This window comes from Pectinophora gossypiella, chromosome 1, assembly GCF_024362695.1.
Source record: "Pectinophora gossypiella chromosome 1, ilPecGoss1.1, whole genome shotgun sequence".
Classification (NCBI taxonomy): Eukaryota; Metazoa; Arthropoda; class Insecta; order Lepidoptera; family Gelechiidae; genus Pectinophora; species Pectinophora gossypiella.
In genome coordinates, this window is record NC_065404.1 from 6,440,875 (window position 1) to 6,462,440 (window position 21,566).

General features: G+C 38.6%; 7 protein-coding genes across 12 annotated transcripts in view; 3 read left to right on the forward strand and 4 right to left on the reverse strand.

Annotated features, from left to right (window-relative positions):
• Window positions 1–1,992, reverse strand: part of LOC126368448 (probable phosphorylase b kinase regulatory subunit beta) — a 17,703-nt gene extending 15,711 nt beyond the window's left edge. For all 3 annotated transcript variants that reach the window (XM_050012470.1, XM_050012460.1, XM_050012453.1), the window contains exon 1: window positions 1,840–1,992. In XM_050012470.1, the coding sequence (XP_049868427.1) occupies window positions 1,840–1,866 (27 nt within the window). In that variant the 5' untranslated portion in view covers window positions 1,867–1,992. The remainder of the gene's footprint in view (window positions 1–1,839) is intronic.
• Window positions 515–9,950, forward strand: LOC126368470 (ubiquitin carboxyl-terminal hydrolase CYLD). 4 transcript variants are annotated; one of them, XM_050012500.1, is made up of 12 exons: window positions 515–747; window positions 817–900; window positions 1,265–1,535; window positions 2,185–2,379; window positions 3,596–3,795; window positions 4,366–4,545; window positions 5,266–5,421; window positions 5,980–6,168; window positions 6,886–6,994; window positions 7,347–7,483; window positions 7,979–8,162; window positions 8,656–9,950. In XM_050012500.1, the coding sequence occupies exons 2-12, from the start codon at window positions 844–846 to the stop codon at window positions 8,841–8,843; spliced, it is 1,866 nt and encodes a 621-aa protein (XP_049868457.1). In that variant the 5' UTR covers window positions 515–747; window positions 817–843; the 3' UTR covers window positions 8,844–9,950. The 4 variants fall into 4 exon arrangements, with proteins under 4 accessions (XP_049868457.1, XP_049868448.1, XP_049868464.1 ...); XM_050012491.1 differs by having other exon boundaries at window positions 516–747; window positions 836–900; XM_050012507.1 differs by lacking the exon at window positions 817–900 and having other exon boundaries at window positions 516–747.
• On the reverse strand, window positions 9,909–12,256 carry LOC126368498 (protein O-glucosyltransferase 2-like). Its single transcript, XM_050012525.1, has 6 exons — window positions 11,978–12,256; window positions 11,659–11,867; window positions 11,027–11,483; window positions 10,703–10,940; window positions 10,322–10,621; window positions 9,909–10,199 (listed from the first exon to the last, which is right to left on the reverse strand). The coding sequence occupies exons 1-6, from the start codon at window positions 12,151–12,153 to the stop codon at window positions 10,086–10,088; spliced, it is 1,494 nt and encodes a 497-aa protein (XP_049868482.1). The 5' UTR covers window positions 12,154–12,256; the 3' UTR covers window positions 9,909–10,085.
• Window positions 12,257–12,399: 143 nt separating this feature from the next.
• LOC126369200 (39S ribosomal protein L3, mitochondrial) lies at window positions 12,400–14,835 on the forward strand. Its single transcript, XM_050013505.1, has 6 exons — window positions 12,400–12,600; window positions 12,680–12,767; window positions 12,942–13,169; window positions 13,260–13,558; window positions 13,745–13,909; window positions 14,538–14,835. The coding sequence occupies exons 1-6, from the start codon at window positions 12,551–12,553 to the stop codon at window positions 14,788–14,790; spliced, it is 1,083 nt and encodes a 360-aa protein (XP_049869462.1). The 5' UTR covers window positions 12,400–12,550; the 3' UTR covers window positions 14,791–14,835.
• Window positions 14,836–14,873: 38 nt separating this feature from the next.
• LOC126369195 (proline-rich protein 2-like) lies at window positions 14,874–16,878 on the reverse strand. The gene is made up of 2 exons (XM_050013493.1): window positions 16,475–16,878; window positions 14,874–16,393 (listed from the first exon to the last, which is right to left on the reverse strand). The coding sequence occupies exons 1-2, from the start codon at window positions 16,694–16,696 to the stop codon at window positions 15,287–15,289; spliced, it is 1,329 nt and encodes a 442-aa protein (XP_049869450.1). The 5' UTR covers window positions 16,697–16,878; the 3' UTR covers window positions 14,874–15,286.
• Window positions 16,879–18,781: 1,903 nt separating this feature from the next.
• On the reverse strand, window positions 18,782–21,557 carry LOC126368175 (2-oxoglutarate and iron-dependent oxygenase JMJD4). Its single transcript, XM_050012066.1, has 2 exons — window positions 20,880–21,557; window positions 18,782–20,792 (listed from the first exon to the last, which is right to left on the reverse strand). The coding sequence occupies exons 1-2, from the start codon at window positions 21,392–21,394 to the stop codon at window positions 20,135–20,137; spliced, it is 1,173 nt and encodes a 390-aa protein (XP_049868023.1). The 5' UTR covers window positions 21,395–21,557; the 3' UTR covers window positions 18,782–20,134.
• Window positions 18,916–20,246, forward strand: LOC126368183 (alpha-methylacyl-CoA racemase). Its single transcript, XM_050012078.1, has 2 exons — window positions 18,916–19,030; window positions 19,103–20,246. The coding sequence occupies exons 1-2, from the start codon at window positions 18,923–18,925 to the stop codon at window positions 20,129–20,131; spliced, it is 1,137 nt and encodes a 378-aa protein (XP_049868035.1). The 5' UTR covers window positions 18,916–18,922; the 3' UTR covers window positions 20,132–20,246.
• Window positions 21,558–21,566: the final 9 nt, after the last annotated feature.

Genomic DNA, 21,566 nt, shown 5'->3' on the forward strand with positions numbered 1-21,566 from the left:
TCATTTTTACTAAGGTGCCTTAAATCGAAAACCATTTCGAGATATTTCTATGATTTACACAAAACACATTTTTTCAGATTTTTTAATTCAGTAATAATAGAAATATATTGAAAAATCCACGAGGTCAGAAGAGGAAGGCATAATAAGTTCAGACCTTTACATAAAAATTATAAAAAAAGTAAATGTCATACATAACATGACACTTTGTTTGCGACTTGTTTTAAATACGCATGCAAAGGTACATTACATTATACTGCCTTCATTCTATCAATGGCAGAATCCAATTTTCAAAAAATATTTTTTGTAACTTCTAGTGGAAAAATCTTGAAAAGAAAAAATACGTGTCTTCTATTTAAACAAGTACTTTCGAAATAGCACAAAAAAACCACGGCTTAAAAATTTGAAATGTTGTCAATTCTTTTACAAAAAAATCTCATTTGATTTGGGAAGTAAAAAAAATGGCAAGTGAAATTAAAGAAAGAGATAAAGACTTTACAAATACAAGGTCTTTGTTACAAATTGATCGATCATCCTCTTTCGATAAAACATTTCGCGAGGAATTGCTAATGAGAGAAATATCATAAAAAAAAAGAAATGTCAACAAACAGCTGATTTACTGATACCTACTGATACTGTTATTGTGTAAATTATTTTTATTTTCTCTTTTAATTTATTCCAAATACTAATACTTACTGTTTATTCAAGGTTTTATTGATATCAAGAAATAATATAGGAACTTCTGAACAGGTAATTAAATTTGTTATGGATTTTTTCTCTAAACTTACAAATACTTTTAAGTTTACTAAAAATTCTTAGCCATGTTTTCATACTTCAGAGACTACAATGAGCAATGAAACTCATCAAGAAAATGACAATACAGGCAGCTGCAGAGACACACAGGTTTTGATGTATATTCAACCATTACACTAACAAATCACAACAGTTACTATCGTCAAGCACTATTGGTTTTGCAATACATTTTTTTTCTAACATTCATTATGTTACAGTACTAATGGTATATTGTTTATTGTGTTTTGGTTTCATGACTGTGGTTTATTAATTACATTTTCATTTTATACTTACTATTCCTAACAAAAGGGTCTAGGGAAAAAAAAAGAAACAGTTGAGGGTATTGCATTAAGGCTTGTACAAATAATGGTAATGGAAATGTTCTATTATCTATAAGAGTTCCTATAAAAATAGTCCTAGAATGGGTTTTAGTAATAAGTAAGTCAAATATACTTATTTTAAAATATTGTTGCAGGTAGACCTTTACAACTTGATTGGGGGAGGGTGGCCGCCCGCTCCACGAGAGCCCGAGCGCCCCGAGTATGGCTCAGTGCCCAGCCACAGACGAAGCATGCAGCGCTCGCCACACTCGGAGCGGGTCAAGTCTATGAACCTCATAGCTCACTTGGCTCCAGATAAACGGAAAAATAGGCCCACCACATCCACATATCCAATCAGTGAAGAATCACAGAAGAAAAACAAGATGGTGCATGAACCTAAGAAAGTTGAAACTGGCATATTAGTAGGTAAAGTCTTTGTTTGGCTATGATATGTATTTTCTATAAATTGACATTTACACTCATTCACCTTTGTCCTATGAAGGTTAAATTGACATGTAATACTTGATAGTGCAATTGCACTACAATTTATTCTAAAATTTATCAAATTAAATTGATTAGATTGATCATGTTAAATGAATTATTTCTAAATATAGATCTAATATGCTCCACCATAACATTGTTATGTAAACAAAACCAAAAAGTTCACAACAAATGTTAATTTATTTTTTCTCATATAGTACAGAAAGAAAAGCAAAGTTAAACACATTACCAAAGGGTTCCTGGCTGCAGTATCCATCTTATGTATTGTTGCACTTTAGTCTCATTTAGTATGCTTACTGTTCATTATGATAACAAGTGCTCTCACAACACACACGGCGCGCGATCGTGGACTGTCCAATTTTAGCTTTCCTAGTTTCTAATTATAGTTATAGTACGCCGCGGTCGGTGGCACGCCGCGGCATTACGGCGAAGCATGGCTTACGCGTACTTGCGGGAGCTCTCCGTTGATGAAATACCATTATGTGTACTCGAATATGAAGACTGTAGGTTTCTTTACATTAGTTTGATTATATAACTATATAGTTCGATTAAATTATACGTATTTATGGTACAGATGTATGCGGCGCGGAGAATCCTGAAGAGGTGTACGACTCGCCGGCGCTGGGCTCGCCGCGCGCGGCGCCAGTGCCTGCTAGCCGGTCCCCGCCGCCGCCGCAGGAGGACATCGGAGTCGGCTCCATGGTAGAAGTTGCTACAGATGTTGACCAACACTACTATGGCGTCGTCAGGTGGATAGGACTCATGGACGGTAAATAAAGAATTTAAAACACAAATTTTAAAGCTCAGACGGGACTCGAACTCGCAGCTCTTGTCTGGCCGGAGCTTGTGAGTTTAGCACGGGCGAGTGCTATGAAAAGATCCTTCTTCTTCTTCCTAAAAAATCCTTCGAAGATCCTTCATTTTAAAACAGTTATAATAAACGACAGGTAAACCATACCTAACGCCATTTCAAACTATGTTGACTACAGCGGATATACAGTTCCGGCGCAACTAATTAGCATTCGTTTGTAGATTTAGATTACCTCTTGTTTATTTTACCTCTTGTTTATTTTGCATTTTAATGAGGTACTCTGATTATGTCCAACTGCTAGCGAATGGAAGAAATCGAAGCAAAGGCAAATAATCTCATCTTGAAAATGACGCTTAAGTTAGAACTGAACTGACACCATAAAATTTTTTGGTACAACTACAGTACAACTATTAACAAGCAGAATAACCTTTCTAGGCGTATGGTCACGAGTACTCGTACTAAGATATATACATTACACGTTACAATACAATACAAGATATAAGTATACACTTTGAAACCATGTCACATTAACTTTTTTGACAAATTAAATCCGTAAGTCTCATTAAATGTCAAATATGATAGTGCGCCAGGGTTCTAAAGTGGGTACATGATATTGCTCAAACAAACTGCAGCGGAAATCTTCCACTTATGACCCTTGTTCTGTCAGAAAAATATTAATAATAATAACAAAATGGTTTTGACAATATTCAAATCGTGCATGATAATTTGCTCAGCAGGTTTCATTGTTTTGCAGTGATTCCTACTGAACTACGTTCACTAGATACACAAATCGGCGATCGACCACAGCCCGGACAATCCATACATACAAAAATCGCATTCTTACCGTGTGCGGCCTAACGTGCAAGTGCGAACGAGAGCGCGCTTCACCTTATTCATTAGACTTAGCAACTTTCGACCATTTAAGACTAAAGTAAGACCTAGAGGGGGTGAGGAAAATCTAGCTACGAATTGGTGCGGGGCGGAAAGATACCGTTCGATACTTAGTATATAATTCTTTATTCTATGAAGTTACTATGATAACTCAAAGCAATTCATTAATGCTGACGCTTCGTATGATCAGCTCGCTTCGTTTCCGCTCAAAACGACGCACTTTGAGTTCTGTGCATTAAAATGTATTTGATTTGATTTAAGCTGGTACTTCCTATATGTGCAGACACAGCAACAGCAGGCGTAGAACTGGAACAGAGTGTATGCGGGCTAGGAGACGGCACTCGCGGGGGACAGCGACTGTTCTCGTGTGCGAATGGTCGCGCGTTGTTCGTGCCGCTGCCGCTGTGTCGCAGAGACGCGCGGTTCCGCGACACCCCGCCGCCGGACCGCGCCGATCTGCATGAAACAGATGATTTTGAACAGGTATTTGTTTCTAATGGTGATCTCAATTCAAAATTTAAAATTTTGCCCAGTTATGCAGGGCGTAGATATACATAATAATAATTAACTATACGTCGCGCTAGTATGTAATCTTCTTGACGTGACGTGGGTGGTCAATTTGCATAGGTTATCTTCGACTCGTAATAAATTGTTAGTTAGACTTGATAGCCCATTTTTTGGAAGAACGCTTGACTCACACTGTTAGGTCACAGGTTCGATTCCCAGCATGGACCTAAACTAATGATTTTCGAATTTGTTTTCGAATTCATCTCTTGAATCATATACATAGTGTTATCACGTGTTCAACGGTGAAGGAAAACATCGTGAGGAAACCCACATTCCCGAGAAATGTGTTTCGGAGGTATGTGACTTAACCTGTATGGGGCTGGTTTTCCTTTCGCGGGTTGGAAGGTCAGACAGGCGCAGTCGCTTCTGTAAAAACGCACCTGTCAAATCTTCAGGTTAGATAAGGGGTCCCTGTGTAAGCGGGCATAACGCTGTGGAGATGAGTTATTGTTGTAATAGTCCAATCTAATATAATTATGTGTGTAGCCGGATTGTCCGGTAGTACCGGGCGTGGTGGCGCCACTCAGCTCGCTGGGGGAGCTGGCTGGCAAGAACCGCGGCATCCAGGGACACCACAACTCGTGCTACCTCGATGCCACGCTCTTCGCCATGTTCACCTTTACTAGTGTGTTCGACGCGCTGTTGTATCGACCGCCGGAGCCCGAGGTTAGTTCGATAGCAATTTTTTTAAGACCACGGCCTTCATCATTACGTATTATGTAATTGTCAGATGGCTTTTTTATGGTAGACGTAGGTAATTGGGCAAGGAGATGTTGAACGACGGTTTATTACTGAGCTTCAGGAAGTTTGCTGCACTGCCGTGGCTATCGTCAGACCATCCGACAGATGCTTGAGAGTCAACCTCTTTTGCACAAGTCCCAGAGCTACGTTTTGGAACCGCTTTTCGGTCAACATAGGTGATTACTTAGCTAAAACCTCATTCGACAGTCAAAATCGAGTCCCATCATGTTAATCCGCCCGCCTTGTATCCGCCTTGTATAGGTATATTCTCGGAAACTGGCATGGAAATGGGATGAATACAATACGTACTCTATTGACCCATCATTGTGTATTCTATAGAACCATCCTGTCGCTGGATGCCGATGCGTTAGTTGCCTGATTGTTAGTAACGATCAAAACTGTGATGACGATGTGATCTAGCAGCCAGTTTCGGCTACGGCAATTGCTTTAACTCCGACGTTCATGTACTCTGTACTTATGTAACCAATCTTGTTGGGAAATATCCTAGCACATTGCAGGAACATGAACGCGCCATTTAAATAAGCATAATTGTTTGTCTAGGTGTCGGGTTTTCAATTCAAAACTGTAGAATAACTATTATTTTACACTTATCTTTCTTCCTTTATACACCCATAATGATTGCAGGACTCTCCTCACTACTCGGAAGTGCAGCGCGTGTTACGCGAAGAGGTGGTGAACCCGCTACGCAAGCACGGCTACGTGAGCGCCGACCGGGTCATGAAGCTGCGGACCTTGCTCGAGCGACTGTCCGACGTACCCGGACTCACTTCTGAAGAAAAGGTATTAATATTTCGTGAGTCAACTCTTAGAAAAAGGTAAGTCTATTGCAGGATCCTTCCAAACTGCTTGGAGATAAAGCAAGTATTACATGAAATGGTTAACCCACTACGTAAGCACGATTTCGTGAACGCCAACTGAGTCATGAATCTTTCTCGAGACTATCTAGACTATCACTTCTGTGGTTGAGGTAAGCTCCATCTGGCTCTTATTATATTGGTTTACATAAAAAGATCTAAGTTCTGACAAGGGTTTTTATTATTTAACACTATTGATTTTTTCGTTTTGCTCTGATCATATATTAAGGCAGTGTTCCAGTCCTCTACTGTTGGGCACATAAAACTTGTTGGATGGAATGGCGGACCGTGACTCTGCGTTAGTTATTTTGTGTTACTGCAGTATTTGTTTCAAACTCTTATTGTTCGATTTTATTTTATTTTCTTCTATAATTCCGTTTAATAAATAAATACCATTCGCGCTACAGAAAGTAGTTCCGAACACTCTGTACTACATTGTTGCGACAGATTTCTTTGAAATTCCAAAACATTTTAATATTTCCAGGACCCAGAAGAATTTCTGAACGGTTTAGTAGCACAACTTCTACGCGCCGAGCCGTTCCTGAAGCTGTCCTCAGGCCAGGAATCGTATTGCTACCAGCTGTTTGTGGAGAAAGACGAACACGTGACGTTGCCCACCGTGCAACAACTACTGGAGCAGTCCTTCTCTACCTCCGGAGTTAAACTTAGCGAGGTAATTAATAGTTATTTGTTCTACAAGTGAGGAAAAACATGTTGTGTGCGAATGCCGAGTTATGGCCTACTGGGGGGTTAAAATGGCCAAGGCCACATTGAAGTAAGCAATTATGCTATTTGTCATTTGTTGACATTGCGCACTTACTATTATATGCGCAAATGTCAAATTGCAATACTGCTTTTTCAGAGATTTGTTTTAATGTTTTCTTTTTAAGCCTCTTAAGCGCAGTAAGTGGTTTAAAAGCACGTTACATAGAGGCTATTTTTGGATATTTCTCAAATTACTTATAATCCCTCCTCTATTGGGGCAAAAGAACCCCAAAAATAAGAAGAAGGGGGTATTACGTACGCGGTATGTTACTTTTCTTTGTCGGGAACGGTACAGACGCTCAGTCATAGCGCACAAAGTGAAGTTAGCTATATAGTGACATTAGTCACAGACAACAGCCAATCAGACGCTTGTGCATTGTACGCTGTGCTACAACCCAGCGTCCGTACTCATGACCATGCCCGTTTTCGACATCTCTATAACTACTGCATGTAGTAAAAGTTGACTAAGAAAAAATCCAAAATTACTATCTATATGGGCTATTGTCTGGGTGATAGTTCCCACCATACAGTTCATGATATCCAATTGAAAAGATGCAAGTAAACCCTTGATCAAAATGAGCGAGTCGTTATGAATTTAAAATGAAAAGTGTTTGTATCATATCAGGTACCAGCAGCCTTCATCATTCAAATGCCACGGTTCGGGAAACAGTACAAGTTGTACCAGCGGGTATTACCTTCTCCGCTACTGGACGTCACCGATCTCATAGAAGGACGTAAGTTAAGTTATAATGTCGTGAGACTTTAGGCAAATTTATGCGGTTTGGCGACTTCGGAGCGATCACTGCGTCAAGCAGCCGACAATGATTTTGTTTATACAAAGTAACGATCACACTTGTCAACATTTGTGAATTCTAAGCTCGTTGTCCGAGCGGTGGGACTCACCGATGTTGGAGAGGCCTTATTATTATTTTTCTTAAATGTTATTGTGGATTGTTGTTGAGGGTTTTTATTATCTGAAATAAGAAATTGAATTCGTATAGAATACAGTGTTTTATAAGTTTATCGTGGGACATTTTTGTGCACCGCAACTTTGTCTGGTTTTAACATGGTATGTATGTGTCGCAGTGCCGCGCCAGTGCACGGTGTGCGGCTCGCTGGCGCGCTGGGAGTGCGGCGCGTGCGCGGCGGGCGGCGCGCTCGAGGCCGGCGCGCTGTGCGGCGCCTGCCTGCGGCTGGCGCACGCCTCGCGCGCGCACCACAAGGTATGTGGCGGGGGGCGCTGTGCGGCGCCTGCCTGCGGCTGGCGCACGCCTCGCGCGCGCACCACAAGGTATGTGGCGGGGGGCGCTGTGCGGCGCCTGCCTGCGGCTGGCGCACGCCTCGCGCGCGCACCACAAGGTATGTGGCGGGGGGCGCTGTGCGGCGCCTGCCTGCGGCTGGCGCACGCCTCGCGCGCGCACCACAAGGTATGTGGCGGGGGGCGCTGTGCGGCGCCTGCCTGCGGCTGGCGCACGCCTCGCGCGCGCACCACAAGGTATGTGGCGGGGGGCGCTGTGCGGCGCCTGCCTGCGGCTGGCGCACGCCTCGCGCGCGCACCACAAGGTATGTGGCGGGGGGCGCTGTGCGGCGCCTTTATTTCACTTAATACGAACTATACAGACGATTAACTGAAAAATCTTTAAAGGCGATTTACTCAAAACAGCATTTTTTTGAGATAGCAGAGATTACGTGCTTTACATACAAAATCCCATTTCCAGGCAACGCCGTTGGTCGTGTGCGAAGAGTTCGCGAACATTCTAGAATCCTGCCCGGTGCCGCGCGTGTTCATGGAGCTGTTCGCAGTGCTCTGCATAGAGACGAGCCACTACGTCGCATTCGTGAAGGCTGGGGTCGGACACGACGCGCCGTGGTGCTATTTCGATTCCATGGCTGATAGGAAAGGTAATAACTAACACTAACTAGGTAGGTGGTAACTAATACTTACATTATTTTATGATCAGGATCCTATATATCATGTGGAGTTAGTGACAGTTAATAATGGTCGGTCGTAATGTCACAACACAACAGAACGCCCAGTCTCACACAGCGATTTTGACATGTTTCTATTTATGAGTCTTGTAAGACAGGTGGTCCGAAACTTCATACATCGACATTTATTATCCCGAGAAACTGAAATCTCATCGTCTTATAGTGGAAATCAAACTTTGATGTTTTAGACCATATTTTTTTTACCTGGATTAAAACTAGCGTGTCTATTACTAGGTTTTGTTAACAAAAATCACATTCGAATGTGTTTTTTTAAAGGCGCTTAAGCGGTTTTGACTTTAACCTTTTGCGACCGAGATTTCCAGACACAATAGTCAAACAGTGGGGTTTTTAAGGCCACTTGGTCTTACGTTAAAAGATCAATTGTTCATCTACCCGTGTATTGCAGGCGAGCGCAACGGCTACAACATCCCCGAGATAGTGTGCATAGAGGAGCTGGGCGCATGGCTCAGCGAGGAGGGCCGCGCCCCGCCCGCCGCCGCGCCGGAGCGCCCGCCGCCGGCGCACGCGCGCCGCCTGCTGGCCGACGCCTACATGTGCTTCTACCGCAGCCCCGACGTCGCCATGTACCGCTGACCGCACCGACGGAACGACTACATGCTACACGTCACTACACCCTACATCTATAGAAAAATAAAACTCGTTTACAGCTCGCGTCGTACGGTCGGACGGCAAGAGAAGAAGCGGGTTGACATCCACGCCTTTTGTATTGTAACATGGTGCATGGAACAGCTGTCATAATTACAGCAGGACAGAAAATATAGTACATTGCGTGCCGCGAATGTCATGAGAGATAGGTCTAACCTGTACACTTTTAGTATGAAAGAGACGAGAGATATGTCATTCTAAACATGTTACGTTAAGTAGGTAGTATATTTTCTCTTTCACACTAGACTGTAATCTATCTTACTGTTCTGCTGTCATACGCACTATTCTATAACGCAAAAGGTATAATGTCAGTCTCTGACGGTGAAACAGCGATGAGAAGACAAAGGGACACTTTCTCCCGGCAAATGGCGTCTTGCAATTGGTACATATGATCAACATCAGAATGTAGAACAGGACGGATATCGCAGATAAATAACATAAATCCAAATAAAATTTGACAATGCCGCTTATGACACATTTAAAATGATTGCTTCGCCCATATCAACATAATGCGCACGAGACTAAGTGAAAAAGAGTGATAGATAACGTCATCTGCGATTAGCGTAACACAGGATAATGGCCTAATACAACTGCAAGGGACAAAGATACGATACATGACACCTTTTCAGCTTTTGCTTTGCTCGAGAGTGTAACGTACAGGCGTTTTATAAAATTGAGCTGTTCTAATATTGCAGTAAAAAAGACATACAACAGCACATGGCTTAATAATGTCTTGCCTTTCTTTCCTTTCAAGTGCAGTTGGATATCGTAACTTAGTGTATGTCTTAAAGCACTTATTTCAGTAGCAAGTAAAGAAGCGAAATGGTAAAGTTAATATTTGATTGAATGAGTATTATACTCTTAAGAAAGCTAATTAACAATATTAACAGATATCTTTAACGAAATGTGCGACATCTGTGATTGGATAATTATGTATTCAAGAGTATAAAATTGTATTTTAATTTATAGTGGTAAATTATATGTAAACAAAGATTGTATGTATTATGCAATATTATATTTCGTTCATACAAACTATGCTTATCTATTATTGTACTACTTGAGATTATTCCATTGCTTAACAACTATAAAAGATTCAAAAATTATACTGGAATGTTAGCTAATTAGTTGCTTTGGTTGACATTTTCTTCTTCGTTTCTATTTAGGTCGTTCTCACAAGTCTTCATGGTTTCCTTTCGATTTACAATGGCAAGGAAATTTTGGTTGAGGCACATTAGTCATATCATTGGGTATTTTCACATCGCTAACTATTCTCTTGCTCCATTCCTGTAAAATATGACAATTTCATTAGGATTAGAACTCTATTGCGAGTGCTGCCATTACGAGAACTTCCGACAGTGAACGAAAGCAAGTTGTAAGAGGCAGTACGAAAAACTGATTTTACTTACCGAAAACAAAACAGCATGATAGCACGCAATATGAACCGGCATTAAGTTTTCGTTTGCAAATTTCCTCGCGTTCTCAGCTATCTTCCGCGCCTCGTCATCGTGATCCCTCGCCCAAATCACGCGCTTCTTCAAATCCGACAGGTCTCTGGCCACTGGGACATAGTGCTCCCAAGCACGTAATTGGCTATAGAAATGTTCGTAATATGGCGAATCCTGCTTCAAAACCATTCCACCGCCAGCTAGCAAATAGGGTAATCTGTATGCAGCCACTGTTCCATCCACATTTATCACATATTTGTACTGTAAACAAAATATTACTGTTTAAGTAAAATATTGCATTACCATGTTTAATCCACTGATCAAAATCAAATCTATACTTACATCGAAAAACTTAAAGAAGGAAATATGAGGTTGCTTAGGCCCATACTGCGCTTCTTTGTCGCGAAAGAAAAAGAAATTAGTGAGGGATGCGTTGAAGAGCTCGGGATTGTCGCGGGCAATGTCAATGAGCTTGAGACGTTCGGCGCGAGAGTCGCGACCGCGCCAAAACGCACGCGGTTCACGATCTCCCCAACGCCGTTCTATGCTGCCTTGTACTGACAAGGTATCCAATGTCACTCTGGAAAAAAAAAAGAATACAAAAAATTTACTTTTGTATGCATTGTGTTCTAATGTAAATGAATTATTTGCATTCCAACTACAAACCTTCCCATATTTTCTATCATTGATTCTGTTAGGTCATAGGTTGGCATAACAATATCTAATGTATCATCACTGCCACACCATGAAAAAACAGGTAATGGTTCAGTGCCTCTTTTCACTAAAGGCCAATCTCCTAGGTTTATCACCAGCTCCATGTCAGGCAAAACAACTTTTCGAGCCAAAAACAGCAGAATATTGTCAGCAAACATGTTAAAGCCTACATGTTTTCCATAGCAGTCTCTGTAAACTTGGTTCTTCTTGACTACATAGTGGCAGAAACTAGTACTTTCGGGATTATGAAACCTATCTATTATTTTCTTGACCTGAAGTTTCATATTCACATTTTGATATTGTTTCAAATCTTCATTGATCTGTGCATAGGATCTTGGACAATTATACTTTTCCAACCAAGTTTGAATGTTTTCCTCTGCACATTCACACTCATCTGGAAGTACTGGATCTGCAACATTAAGTATAATTAAAAATGTTTATAGAATATCTAAATTACAATAATTATGTAGACAATCATGAATATGCTTATCCAGTAAACAACTATAAAAAGTAACTCCCAGGTTATTGTTTTCTTTTTGACTATTCAAGTATTAAACTTGCATAGCATTGAGTATGTAACCTACCTGTGAATTTGAAAGGAGAGCCTTTAATATGTTTTCTTCTGTAGTAAATATTGATGGATAGATCAAAACAGGTATCATAGATTTTGTAACGTATGATAAATGTGCCATCTTTTCGGTCCAACTTATTAGTCCATGCTCTACAGAAATTACTTTTAGCCGAGTTACCCTTTATTTCAATGGCTAAGTCGTTTACTAACTCCGAAGTGTACCTGCAAATGATTGAAATCCAAGTTAGGCAAGTATAATAGGTAAGTACCTAGTTGCAATAATAATTTTTGAACTCACTGTGTGCAAAGACTGAGACTGAAAGTGTACTTACGTAGTTTCATCTATAAACGTGAAGTTAACATAAAAATATCTCGCCGGCATAACAATAATTGAAGGTTGTAGACCCGGACCATGCACGGTTATATCATCTTGATTATTTTGGCAACTTTCTGTTATACACAAAATTAAATAAAAGAGTATATGAAGCGCAATACATTTAAGAGTCATTATTGCATTATAAGAAAACAATACATAACATATACATTAATTAAAAAATTAAAATTTATAAATTAAAATATAGTTTTGGTGGAAAAGTTTGTTTACATTTTGTTTTTTTTTACTTCACGAAAAGGCAAAGACCAACTATCGCAGTCGGACGACGCCTGGCCTCGTCGAGTTTGACCGACCGACAACACGACATGACACGGATGGGGACGGACAACCAGCTGCTGTACGGAACACGTCCTTTGCTTCATTTTCAAAACATGCTTGAAAAATAAACATTACTGTACAAATGCGAATAGAATTCGTAATATTGAAGAATATGTAAATAAAGTGATAAATAATTGTTGTATTTATCGTAAAGTTTATCAGTTTTTAAAAATTACGATAAATAATAAATACCATGGCTTCCTGCAGTTTGAAATTATTGTGCACCGCCCTGAGCAAATTGAGGTTAGATTTCTTCTTAATTCGATTATATTTTAGTACAATAAAACTGTTCTACAACTTCTAAATTTCTATTTGATTTTAGGGTGGATACAATGGTGATAAGGACCAACAGTTACTATCAACCACCAAGATATCGTCCTCCTTATTGGTATATGCCGAAAGATAGAGTGGTATGTAACTTTGAGATCATTCAAAAATACACAAATAACAAACGAATAAAACACTTCTTTCAATGAGCATCAGGCAAAGTCCCAACAAGCTAGCAGCATTATCTGGGCAAATGATCCTCAATATTTCCCTTACTGTAAATTTATTACCATTAAGTTTATTTTAAATTTTTACAGATGAGTGAAGACATGCTAACACAAGAAAATAAACAGTTTGTAGAAGAGGTTCTTCAAGATAGACTTAGTGCTCAAGCTACTTTAGAGTCTCCTTTGGCAAAGGCTGAACCACAAGCAGAGGCTATATGGACACCATATACGCGAAGAACTGGAGTGATAGCTCGAAAGATAGGCAACTATCCTCTGTGGTCTAAAGATGGCAAGAAAATGCACACAACTTTATTACAGGTACAACATACCATACTGAAATGAAGTAATTGTTATAAAGTTTGTGTGACCTTACTATTATATAATACTCTTCTACTCTTTTGATTCAAGGTAGTGGATAATCATGTAATCAAGTATATCCCTCCTCAAGAATTAAATCCAATGTTGGAAAGAAAGCCAGTTTATCGTGAACATGGGAGGAAGTTGGGCTGTTTATTAGTTGGTGCTGAAACTGTTGATCCTACTACTGTCACTAAGGATTACTGTGGATTATTCAATGCTGTGGGAATGTTACCGAAGAAACATCTCTTCCGGTTTTTTGTTTCACCATCTGCTGTCTTACCTACTGGAACACCACTGTTTGCAACTCACTTCAGAGTTGGAGACTATGTTGATGTGAGGGCTAAAACGTGAGTTGCAAGGCATAATTAGATTAGATGAAGAACTGATTAAACACTTCTATAAAATTTTCTATAGGATACATACTATTTAAATTTACTGTGAACATCATGGAGACAAGAATAAGTTCAATAATATCAAGCAATATAAAAAAAAAACAATATTAGTTATCTTTATTTTTTTTATATTATTTTCAGTATGGACAGAGGATTTCAAGGTGTAATGAAAAGATGGGGTTTCAAAGGAATGCCTGCTTCTCATGGTGTCACCAAAACCCACAGAAGACCTGGTAATATTGGAGCTGGTGGAGAAAAGGCGCGCGTATGGCCTGGTACCAAGATGCCGGGCCATATGGGTAATAGGTAAGTTCCTCAAAAGCAAAACAGCTAGAACTAATTCTCAACAATTTTGAAAAGAAAATAAAGGTCCTAAATTTAGATAGGGCTTTATCAATACTGTTAATACAAAAATATCCACTGTTAACACACAATAGTAAGTTGTCTACTTATTTATTTTATTTACTAGGAAAGGAATTAATCTTTCGAACGCGGATCTCGACCAGACACAATGTAAAATCTATTGTGTCTGGTATCTCGGCATATGAGAGGTTAAAATAGGTAAATAAAATAAATAGGTTGTCTACTTATTAGGTGCCCATTTTCGCCATGTCATGTCGCCTGGGGGCCTCAGGTCATGATCAAATATGTTCATGTAGTATACACACATAAACAGCCTATATATGGGGTATGGAGCATACTCCACCACGCTGCTCCAATGCGGGTTGTACATGTAGTATAATAGTGTGCTAATTAAACCTGTAACCAGAAGACAATCAAGATTCTGTTTGTGAAACCTAATTTGTTACATTCTGTTTATTCAGAAGTTGGGGGGGGGCATACATCGTATACCTATACCCCTCCTGTTTTTGCTTTGTTGCAGTCTGGTAAAAAATATGCAGTACAGCATTGTTAACAAATCAATATTTTTCAGTTGGAGAACTCTGCGCGGTGTGAAAATCCTCCGCATGAATACTAAACACAATGTGCTATGGATGCTTGGAGTGGGTATTCCTGGTGAAACTGGTGCGATTTGCTATTTATATGACACCATACTACCAACTAAGAAGTTACAGACTTCTCCACCATTTCCTACGCACCCACCTGCCGCCGACTTACCACTGGAATACTATGATGAATCAGTACATCCATTTGAAGAATCCACAATTGCTTTTGAAGAAACATAGTATGTTAGTAATATTTTATGTATAAAGAATATAGTTAGACAATTATTTTCTTGTTTTTAATTAACCATGAAATAAAAGACCCATTTTAGGAAATTATCTTTTAATGTATTCCATGATTTTTAAATTCATTGGATCACAACATATTGCATCAAGTCCACATCATTAAAAGTTCATCACATCAGACAATATAAAAATTATCTTCAGATATGAAGTGTCAATTATTAATTGAATTAAAATTATTTTCCTGGATGTGGACACAGCTTTATACCTAAATCTACACAGCAATCATAAATTGCAGTATAATTGTTTTAAAATTATTTTATCTAAGTTCATAGATCAATAAAACTAGATCTATTAATAAAATCAATGCCTGTTTGGCCATGTCCTGATTTATACTAAACTCATTAAAATTATTCGCCATTATTATGATAATATAAAAAATATTTACAAATATCTAATTTGACCGTGAAAATGACTTCTGCTTGAAACTAGCAACCTACTGTTGTGCTGGAGGTTGAAATCCGTAACCTGGATAAGGTTGTGGAGCCCCAGGAGGCGGAGCTCCAGGCGCCGGAGCACGAGCATAGGGATATGGAGAAGGAGGGTACTGAGCAGGGGGATAACCTTGTTGATAAGCATGAGGGGGATATGCCCCACCTGCTGGAGGATAGTTTTGTGGATTCTGTGGATATGATGGCTGTGGAGGTGGCGCGGTAGATACTGATGGAGCTGGGCTTCCAGGTTGTGATGAAGGATTGGAATATGGTGGTTGAGTAGCTGGGGGATAAGGAGATTGTTGCCCCGGAGGTGGATACTGTTGTCCAGGGCCAGGCGGACCACCCGGAGCAGGGGGTCCCGATGATGCTGCAGCAGGTGGAGCATTATTAGCATGAGAACTAGAATTATATGTTGGAGACTGTGCAGATGGAGAACCATAGCCAGAGCTAGGAGGATTTTGAGAGGTGTATCCACTGGGTGGGGGTTGAGGGGAGCGATTAGGCTGTGAAGTTGGTGTTGAGCTGTAGCCAGAAGGTGTAGTGTTAGGAAACGGTTGTGACTGATACGGCTGTGGCTGCTGCACTGTAGAGTTATATGTGCTAACACCAACATTAGGGTAATTAGATCCAGATTGTGGAGGTGGATATGCAGCATTACCTGTGTACCCAGGAGCAGCTCCTCTAACTGGGTATGGAGAGCCAGCAGCACCAGGGCTGCCTGGTGGGGGAGCATATGGTTGTTGAGCAGAGGATGGTGGATAACCTGGTCCAGGATGAGTTGAGGGAGGATAGTTACTTGGTGTGGTAGTGATAGGAGGCCCATAGGAAGAGTTAGGAGGATAGCCCTGAGGCTGTTGAGATGGATTAGGAGGTCCATAACCTTGACTGGGGGGTCCATAACCACCTTGTGGGGGATAACCTGGTGCTCCCTGATACTGTCCTTGATACTGATTTTGAGGGTATGGTCTTTGGCCATATGATTGTGTTGGTCTTGTTGGAGTAGTCGAAACCCCCGCTGGTGGACGGTAGGGCTGCTGTGACGGACCAGATACTTCTGCTCCACTCACTGGGGGTGGTACAGGCGCAGCCCCAAGTTGGTGTGGCGGCTGAAATAACAATAAAGAAATTGTAAACTGCCATGTTAACAATTCCTTAAGAAATAAAAATGGAAAGACTAAAAGAATTACCGGTAGGATTAGTTGTAGATTCTGATTAGCGTCAGCAACAGACGCCAAATAAACTAAGTTTCTGTGTAAGACCTGTTGATATTGATGACATTCCATTAGTTGTCCCTTCGCTTGATATTCTTGTATGGTTTGTATAAGGTGAGCGTTTTCATCCAACATTTTTTGGATTTGTGCCGGACTTAATGGAGGTCTATTTCCTCGCGGAGCAAAGGCGACCGACATGTTTTATTAGGTATATCCACAAGATTTAAAATTAAGATTAGTTTCACTTTAACCAACTCAGTTATCTACCAAAAAAATTGAAATTTATTACAATTCATTTTTATATATTCAGTTCAACCAAGCAAAGCAAACTCGAAATCCAAAGAGAAGAGAAACGAAAGCGTAGGCCAAAAGTGAATAAAAAAACAAGGGGAGAGAAAGAGAACACAATAAATAATAAAGAACCCAATTCACTGTACGTTGTCATAATGCCTGTTTATGCTACAGTTTTGCACTATCTGTTTGTCAAACTTGTCGGGCTTCATAATATCACCGGGCACTTCTCTAGTTTCATTTTGTGCCACATTACTGCGGGTGTCACTATATTTATTTTTCATCATCAAAAATAAGCGCGTAAATTTGCATGGTCGGTTGGGTGACGTGCCAGACGTCAGACTGTCAGACAACGAGCCAGTGTATTTTTTTTTACGTGATTGCCCGCGTCATGTGCAATGTGTTATCACTTTTATATTATTTCTAGGCTAGGTCAATAGAGTTGACGTAACAAAATAAGAAATGTATTTTCGATATCGATAATCGGTTAATTATTATTTCACGATAATCAATCGAGTAGATTGTTGGCAGGCGCGTGATATTAAATATATAATAATAAATGATTACATGGCTTCTTTATATATTCATTCAAAAATACCGTTTTCCCAATTTAATGAATAATATTCTCAAAGTTCATCGAGGTTATTCTCTGCCTTCCTATTTGCAGGGTCACCCAAAACAAGACTTTATTTTATAGGGTAACCTCTCACTCAGTTTAATCTGTCGCCTCCTCATTCAGGATATTAATATTTTATTTCGAATAAACATCGATATTTTTATATGATTTTTAGTATATTTAATTATTTTCTCTTAATGAAAATCTATAAGATATTGCAAGAACACAATTAATTCGAACCCTGTTGTAAGTTATCTGATATTCTACTGTTTTTCTATTATTTTCTTAGGAACTTTTCTCTAACTTTACGTCACCAGTGTATTTCTATCTTTTTTTCATAGTGATTATAAGCTATTTATCGAATCACCTAATCAGTAGTCCTTATTTCATACTAATAATTACATTGTTATACCTAGGTAGGTACGTGGATTATAGTTAGAACTTTGGACTTCGAAATATTTATTATTTTATTACTTACAAACATCGTAGTTTTATACTTAAAATAATTTTGTATATATAATTACACCTTGTTTTCCGGAAGAAACAGAGATACGACTTTATTAATTTAAATAGGTTCTTTTAGTTTTATAATGTAATTGACTTATCCATAACACTCGTATCAGATATACGTCGATATAATAATGTTATTATTTGATTGATGTAATGTAATCTATGTATAATAATTTATAATACACATAAATTAATAAAATCAATTCGGGTTAGTGTTTGCAATCATCAATACCCAGAGGCAGCGTAAAGTGGGATCAACGAGGCAATCCACCGCTGGTGCGAAGCACCAAGGCGCGACAACGACAACTCACTCGTACAACTGAAGAATGCACTCAAAATCTTCCTCTATAAAAACTTACCTATCAATATTAAAAAAAAAAAACAATCAGCGGAGGGCTTCGTGTTGGAGATTTTACGATTGAAGCGCTATTTGGAAATCGCCAACATTTCTGTCTAAGAGCTCTTCAGATTTATTGTAAAATGGGGTAATTTAATTTTGGTTTATAAATTAATCTTACCTAAGGTCAATTCAATTTTAGCAAGTGAAAGAGACCGAAGTCAATTTTGATAACGTATTAAACGAAAATTTTACTAAAATAAAATCTCGTAGGCATGTTTTGTATTCGGTGTTTTATTTTAAATAGGGTTGGTCATCATCCTAATAAAAAAAACTGTCCGGGTACCAATTTATCTTACGCTGCCGCCGCGACTGATTGTAGTAGGTTTCTAATAATAAGTTTTTTCTTACATTATAATTTACCTACACAAACACAACCAATTACACGACCAAATTATTTCTTCTACTAATCCTTTTATCCCCTGTGGAATTTGGGATGTAGAGCTCGAATAATGAATAAATATATAAATTGTTTTTACTGCTATTTATTACACTAGTATTTCTGTTTTACTTACACTTCGATTTTCTTCACTTTACAGGGTGTCTGTATTATTTTAATTGTTTATGTACCTACGTACACACATTTCTTATTTACAGATAAAAATTCAATATGGTGCTAAAAGGAATTAAAGTTGTAGAAATGATGGGGTTAGCTCCTGGGCCATTTTGTGGTACTATTTTAGCAGATTTTGGTGCTAGTGTGACTGTAGTTCAGAAGGTAATTTTGATTACATTTTATTGGATATATAAATCTGTTGCATAAAGTAATGTAGGTGTATTACGTTTTCAGTTGGAAGCTTCATCTTTGGATGTCATGTCTCACGGGAAAAAAATGATATCGGTGAACTTGAAAACCGAGAAAGGGGTGGATGTCGTAAGAAGGCTGTGTGCTAAATCAGACGTGTTGATAGACACTTTCAGACCTGGTGTAATGGAAAAATTAGGATTAGGCCCTGAAAACCTTTTAAAAGATAATTCCCGGCTTATATATGCCAGACTATCCGGCTATGGACAAGATGGAAACTACAGGAATAAAGCTGGCCATGACATTAATTATGTTTCCATATCGGGTATACTATCCGCTTTGTGTAAGAGAGGAGAACCCCCAGTGCCGCCCCTTAATCTTCTCGCAGATTTTGCGGGAGGAAGTTTAATGTGTGCTTTTGGTATCGTATTAGCACTTTATGAAAGGGTCAAGTCAGGAAAAGGTCAAGTTATAGATGCCAGCATGACAGAAGGAGCAGGATATTTAGCTACATGGATATTTAAGTCAAAAAATCTGCCTATATGGTCAGGTGAGCCAGGAACTAATGCGCTTGATGGGGGTTTAGCATGTTACAGAACATACAAAACGAAAGATAACAAGTTTATGGCAGTGGGAGCTCTGGAGCCTCAATTTTATACTAACTTTTTGGCAGGACTTCAGTTATCTGAGGATGTATATGGACAGTTTAGTGATTTAGAACATTGCACTAAAAAGTTTGAAGAAGTATTCTTGACGAAGACACAAATAGAGTGGTGCCAAATATTTGACGAATTAGATGCCTGTGTTACACCCGTAGTTGACCTACAATCTGCTGATGAAAACGATTGTAATAAGTCAAGACATTCTTTTTATAGAAATAGTGACAATGAATTAATACCAGAAGCAGCTCCAAAATTATCACGCACACCAGGACAATCTGTTGGCCGTGAGCCTTTACCAGGACCAGGACAACATACAATAGACATTTTAAAAGAGCTAGGATTTACAAATATAGAAATAAATAAACTTATCACAGAGGGATGTGTTTATGCAAAGAAAAAGTCTAACTTGTGATAGTTATAAAATCATAGAAATAGATTTTTTGATTTTGATAAAATCGGATTCTATGTCTGGTGATATACAGTTATAAGAAAATATGGGATGGTTTTGGATTAAATTCATTACTTTATGCAAAGTCTTTAAATCAAACATTATGTGATTCTGTCCTAGTTCAATATTATTGAATCCCTTACTATTTTCCTTTCGTAGCTGAGTTATTCTCTTATTACCTATGTAAGATAAGAATATTAAGAAATTTGAAAAATCCATACCGAATAAAGATTTTAAAATGACTTGGCATTGAGATATATATTCAGGACTATCCTTGAGATCCCTTATCTCATATTCAACAGATGACAAACATTGTTGTAATGATGACCATACATTTTCAATGTTACAAGCATTTACCCAGTTATGATTAATGGAAATTGTGTCTAATAAATTAACTACCTGATGATGCCATCCAGATGGCACAAATAAAGCATCACCCCCATCTTGGACAATTTCTAAAAATTTTACACCTGGGAATTTTTCTGGATGAAACATCACCGGTAAGTTTCCTAATGAATCTTTCAGTTTTTCCTCTTCACCGGGGGGAAATAGTGTCCATTTCTTCTGTCCAACTACGTTAACGGACCAACTATAAGAATTGTAGACATCTGCATGTAAGGGAGTCCTGAAATAAATAACAGTTCTACATTTTATTAACATCACTAATATTAGTTATACATTTTAATATCACTATAATATAATTAAACCTCACCATGACTTTGTAGGTCCTATGTAGACAAACATAAAATCATCTTCACCGCGGTCAGTAGCAAATTCATTTAACCAATCCGATCCAAAAAATAAAGGAACTTCGTAGAATAAGTCATTTGGTCTAAGTCTTCTGAGGTGCCAATCTTTCAGGTAAAGTAATTTGTCTCTTTCACAACTTTGCAGATATTGCATATATTCTTTAACTTTCATATTTATTTTACAATGAGCATTAAAAGTTATAGCATCACAGTCTGCTACGGGTGCATCTACATCACCATAGTGGTCAATTAAATACTCAATATTAATTTTCTCATTTTTAATCCAATTATTTGTGCACTGCCATGAAGAAGTTATATTTCTAATAATGCATGGCAAATTTCTGAGCATAAATTTTTCAAAAAAATTGGCATAATTTAAATCACAAGCGTCTAAATACTTTAAATCATAATTATTACTATCACTGAGATTATCAATTGGTAAATCTCCATCAAAGTGATCTATTTCAATTTTAGTCATTTTCAATACTTATAAATATCGTGCCTTCGTATCGTACAGGTAACTTTTATGTGCTTATAAAGTCATAATATTATTATTTTTAATAAAATCAATAAATTACACTTTGAATCCAATACCTGTCTGTCACTTGTCATCGTCACTAACGTTTTGGTTAAAAAAAAAAAAAAAAAAA

Excerpts from the sequence above, each read along its gene's own strand:
- LOC126368183 (XM_050012078.1), top strand. The coding sequence starts at position 18,923 with ATGGTGCTAAAAGGAATTAAAGTTGTAGAAATGATGGGGTTAGCTCCT. Across the intron at positions 19,031-19,102 it reads GTGTGACTGTAGTTCAGAAG|TTGGAAGCTTCATCTTTGGA; the intron begins GTAATTTTGATT and ends TTACGTTTTCAG.
- LOC126369195 (XM_050013493.1), bottom strand. The coding sequence starts at position 16,696 with ATGTCGGTCGCCTTTGCTCCGCGAGGAAATAGACCTCCATTAAGTCCG. Across the intron at positions 16,394-16,474 it reads ATCTACAACTAATCCTACCG|CCGCCACACCAACTTGGGGC; the intron begins GTAATTCTTTTA and ends TTGTTATTTCAG.
- LOC126368470 (XM_050012500.1), top strand. The coding sequence starts at position 844 with ATGAGCAATGAAACTCATCAAGAAAATGACAATACAGGCAGCTGCAGA. Across the intron at positions 901-1,264 it reads GCAGCTGCAGAGACACACAG|GTAGACCTTTACAACTTGAT; the intron begins GTTTTGATGTAT and ends ATATTGTTGCAG. Across the intron at positions 1,536-2,184 it reads TGAAACTGGCATATTAGTAG|ATGTATGCGGCGCGGAGAAT; the intron begins GTAAAGTCTTTG and ends TTTATGGTACAG.
- LOC126368498 (XM_050012525.1), bottom strand. The coding sequence starts at position 12,153 with ATGACTCTTAAATGTATTGCGCTTCATATACTCTTTTATTTAATTTTG. Across the intron at positions 11,868-11,977 it reads ACGTTTATAGATGAAACTAC|GTACACTTCGGAGTTAGTAA; the intron begins GTAAGTACACTT and ends AATCATTTGCAG. Across the intron at positions 10,200-10,321 it reads ATCATGCTGTTTTGTTTTCG|GAATGGAGCAAGAGAATAGT; the intron begins GTAAGTAAAATC and ends CATATTTTACAG.
- LOC126368175 (XM_050012066.1), bottom strand. The coding sequence starts at position 21,394 with ATGACTAAAATTGAAATAGATCACTTTGATGGAGATTTACCAATTGAT. Across the intron at positions 20,793-20,879 it reads ATAGGACCTACAAAGTCATG|GACTCCCTTACATGCAGATG; the intron begins GTGAGGTTTAAT and ends TATTTATTTCAG.
- LOC126369200 (XM_050013505.1), top strand. The coding sequence starts at position 12,551 with ATGGCTTCCTGCAGTTTGAAATTATTGTGCACCGCCCTGAGCAAATTG. Across the intron at positions 13,559-13,744 it reads GTTGATGTGAGGGCTAAAAC|TATGGACAGAGGATTTCAAG; the intron begins GTGAGTTGCAAG and ends TATTATTTTCAG. Across the intron at positions 13,910-14,537 it reads CCGGGCCATATGGGTAATAG|TTGGAGAACTCTGCGCGGTG; the intron begins GTAAGTTCCTCA and ends AATATTTTTCAG.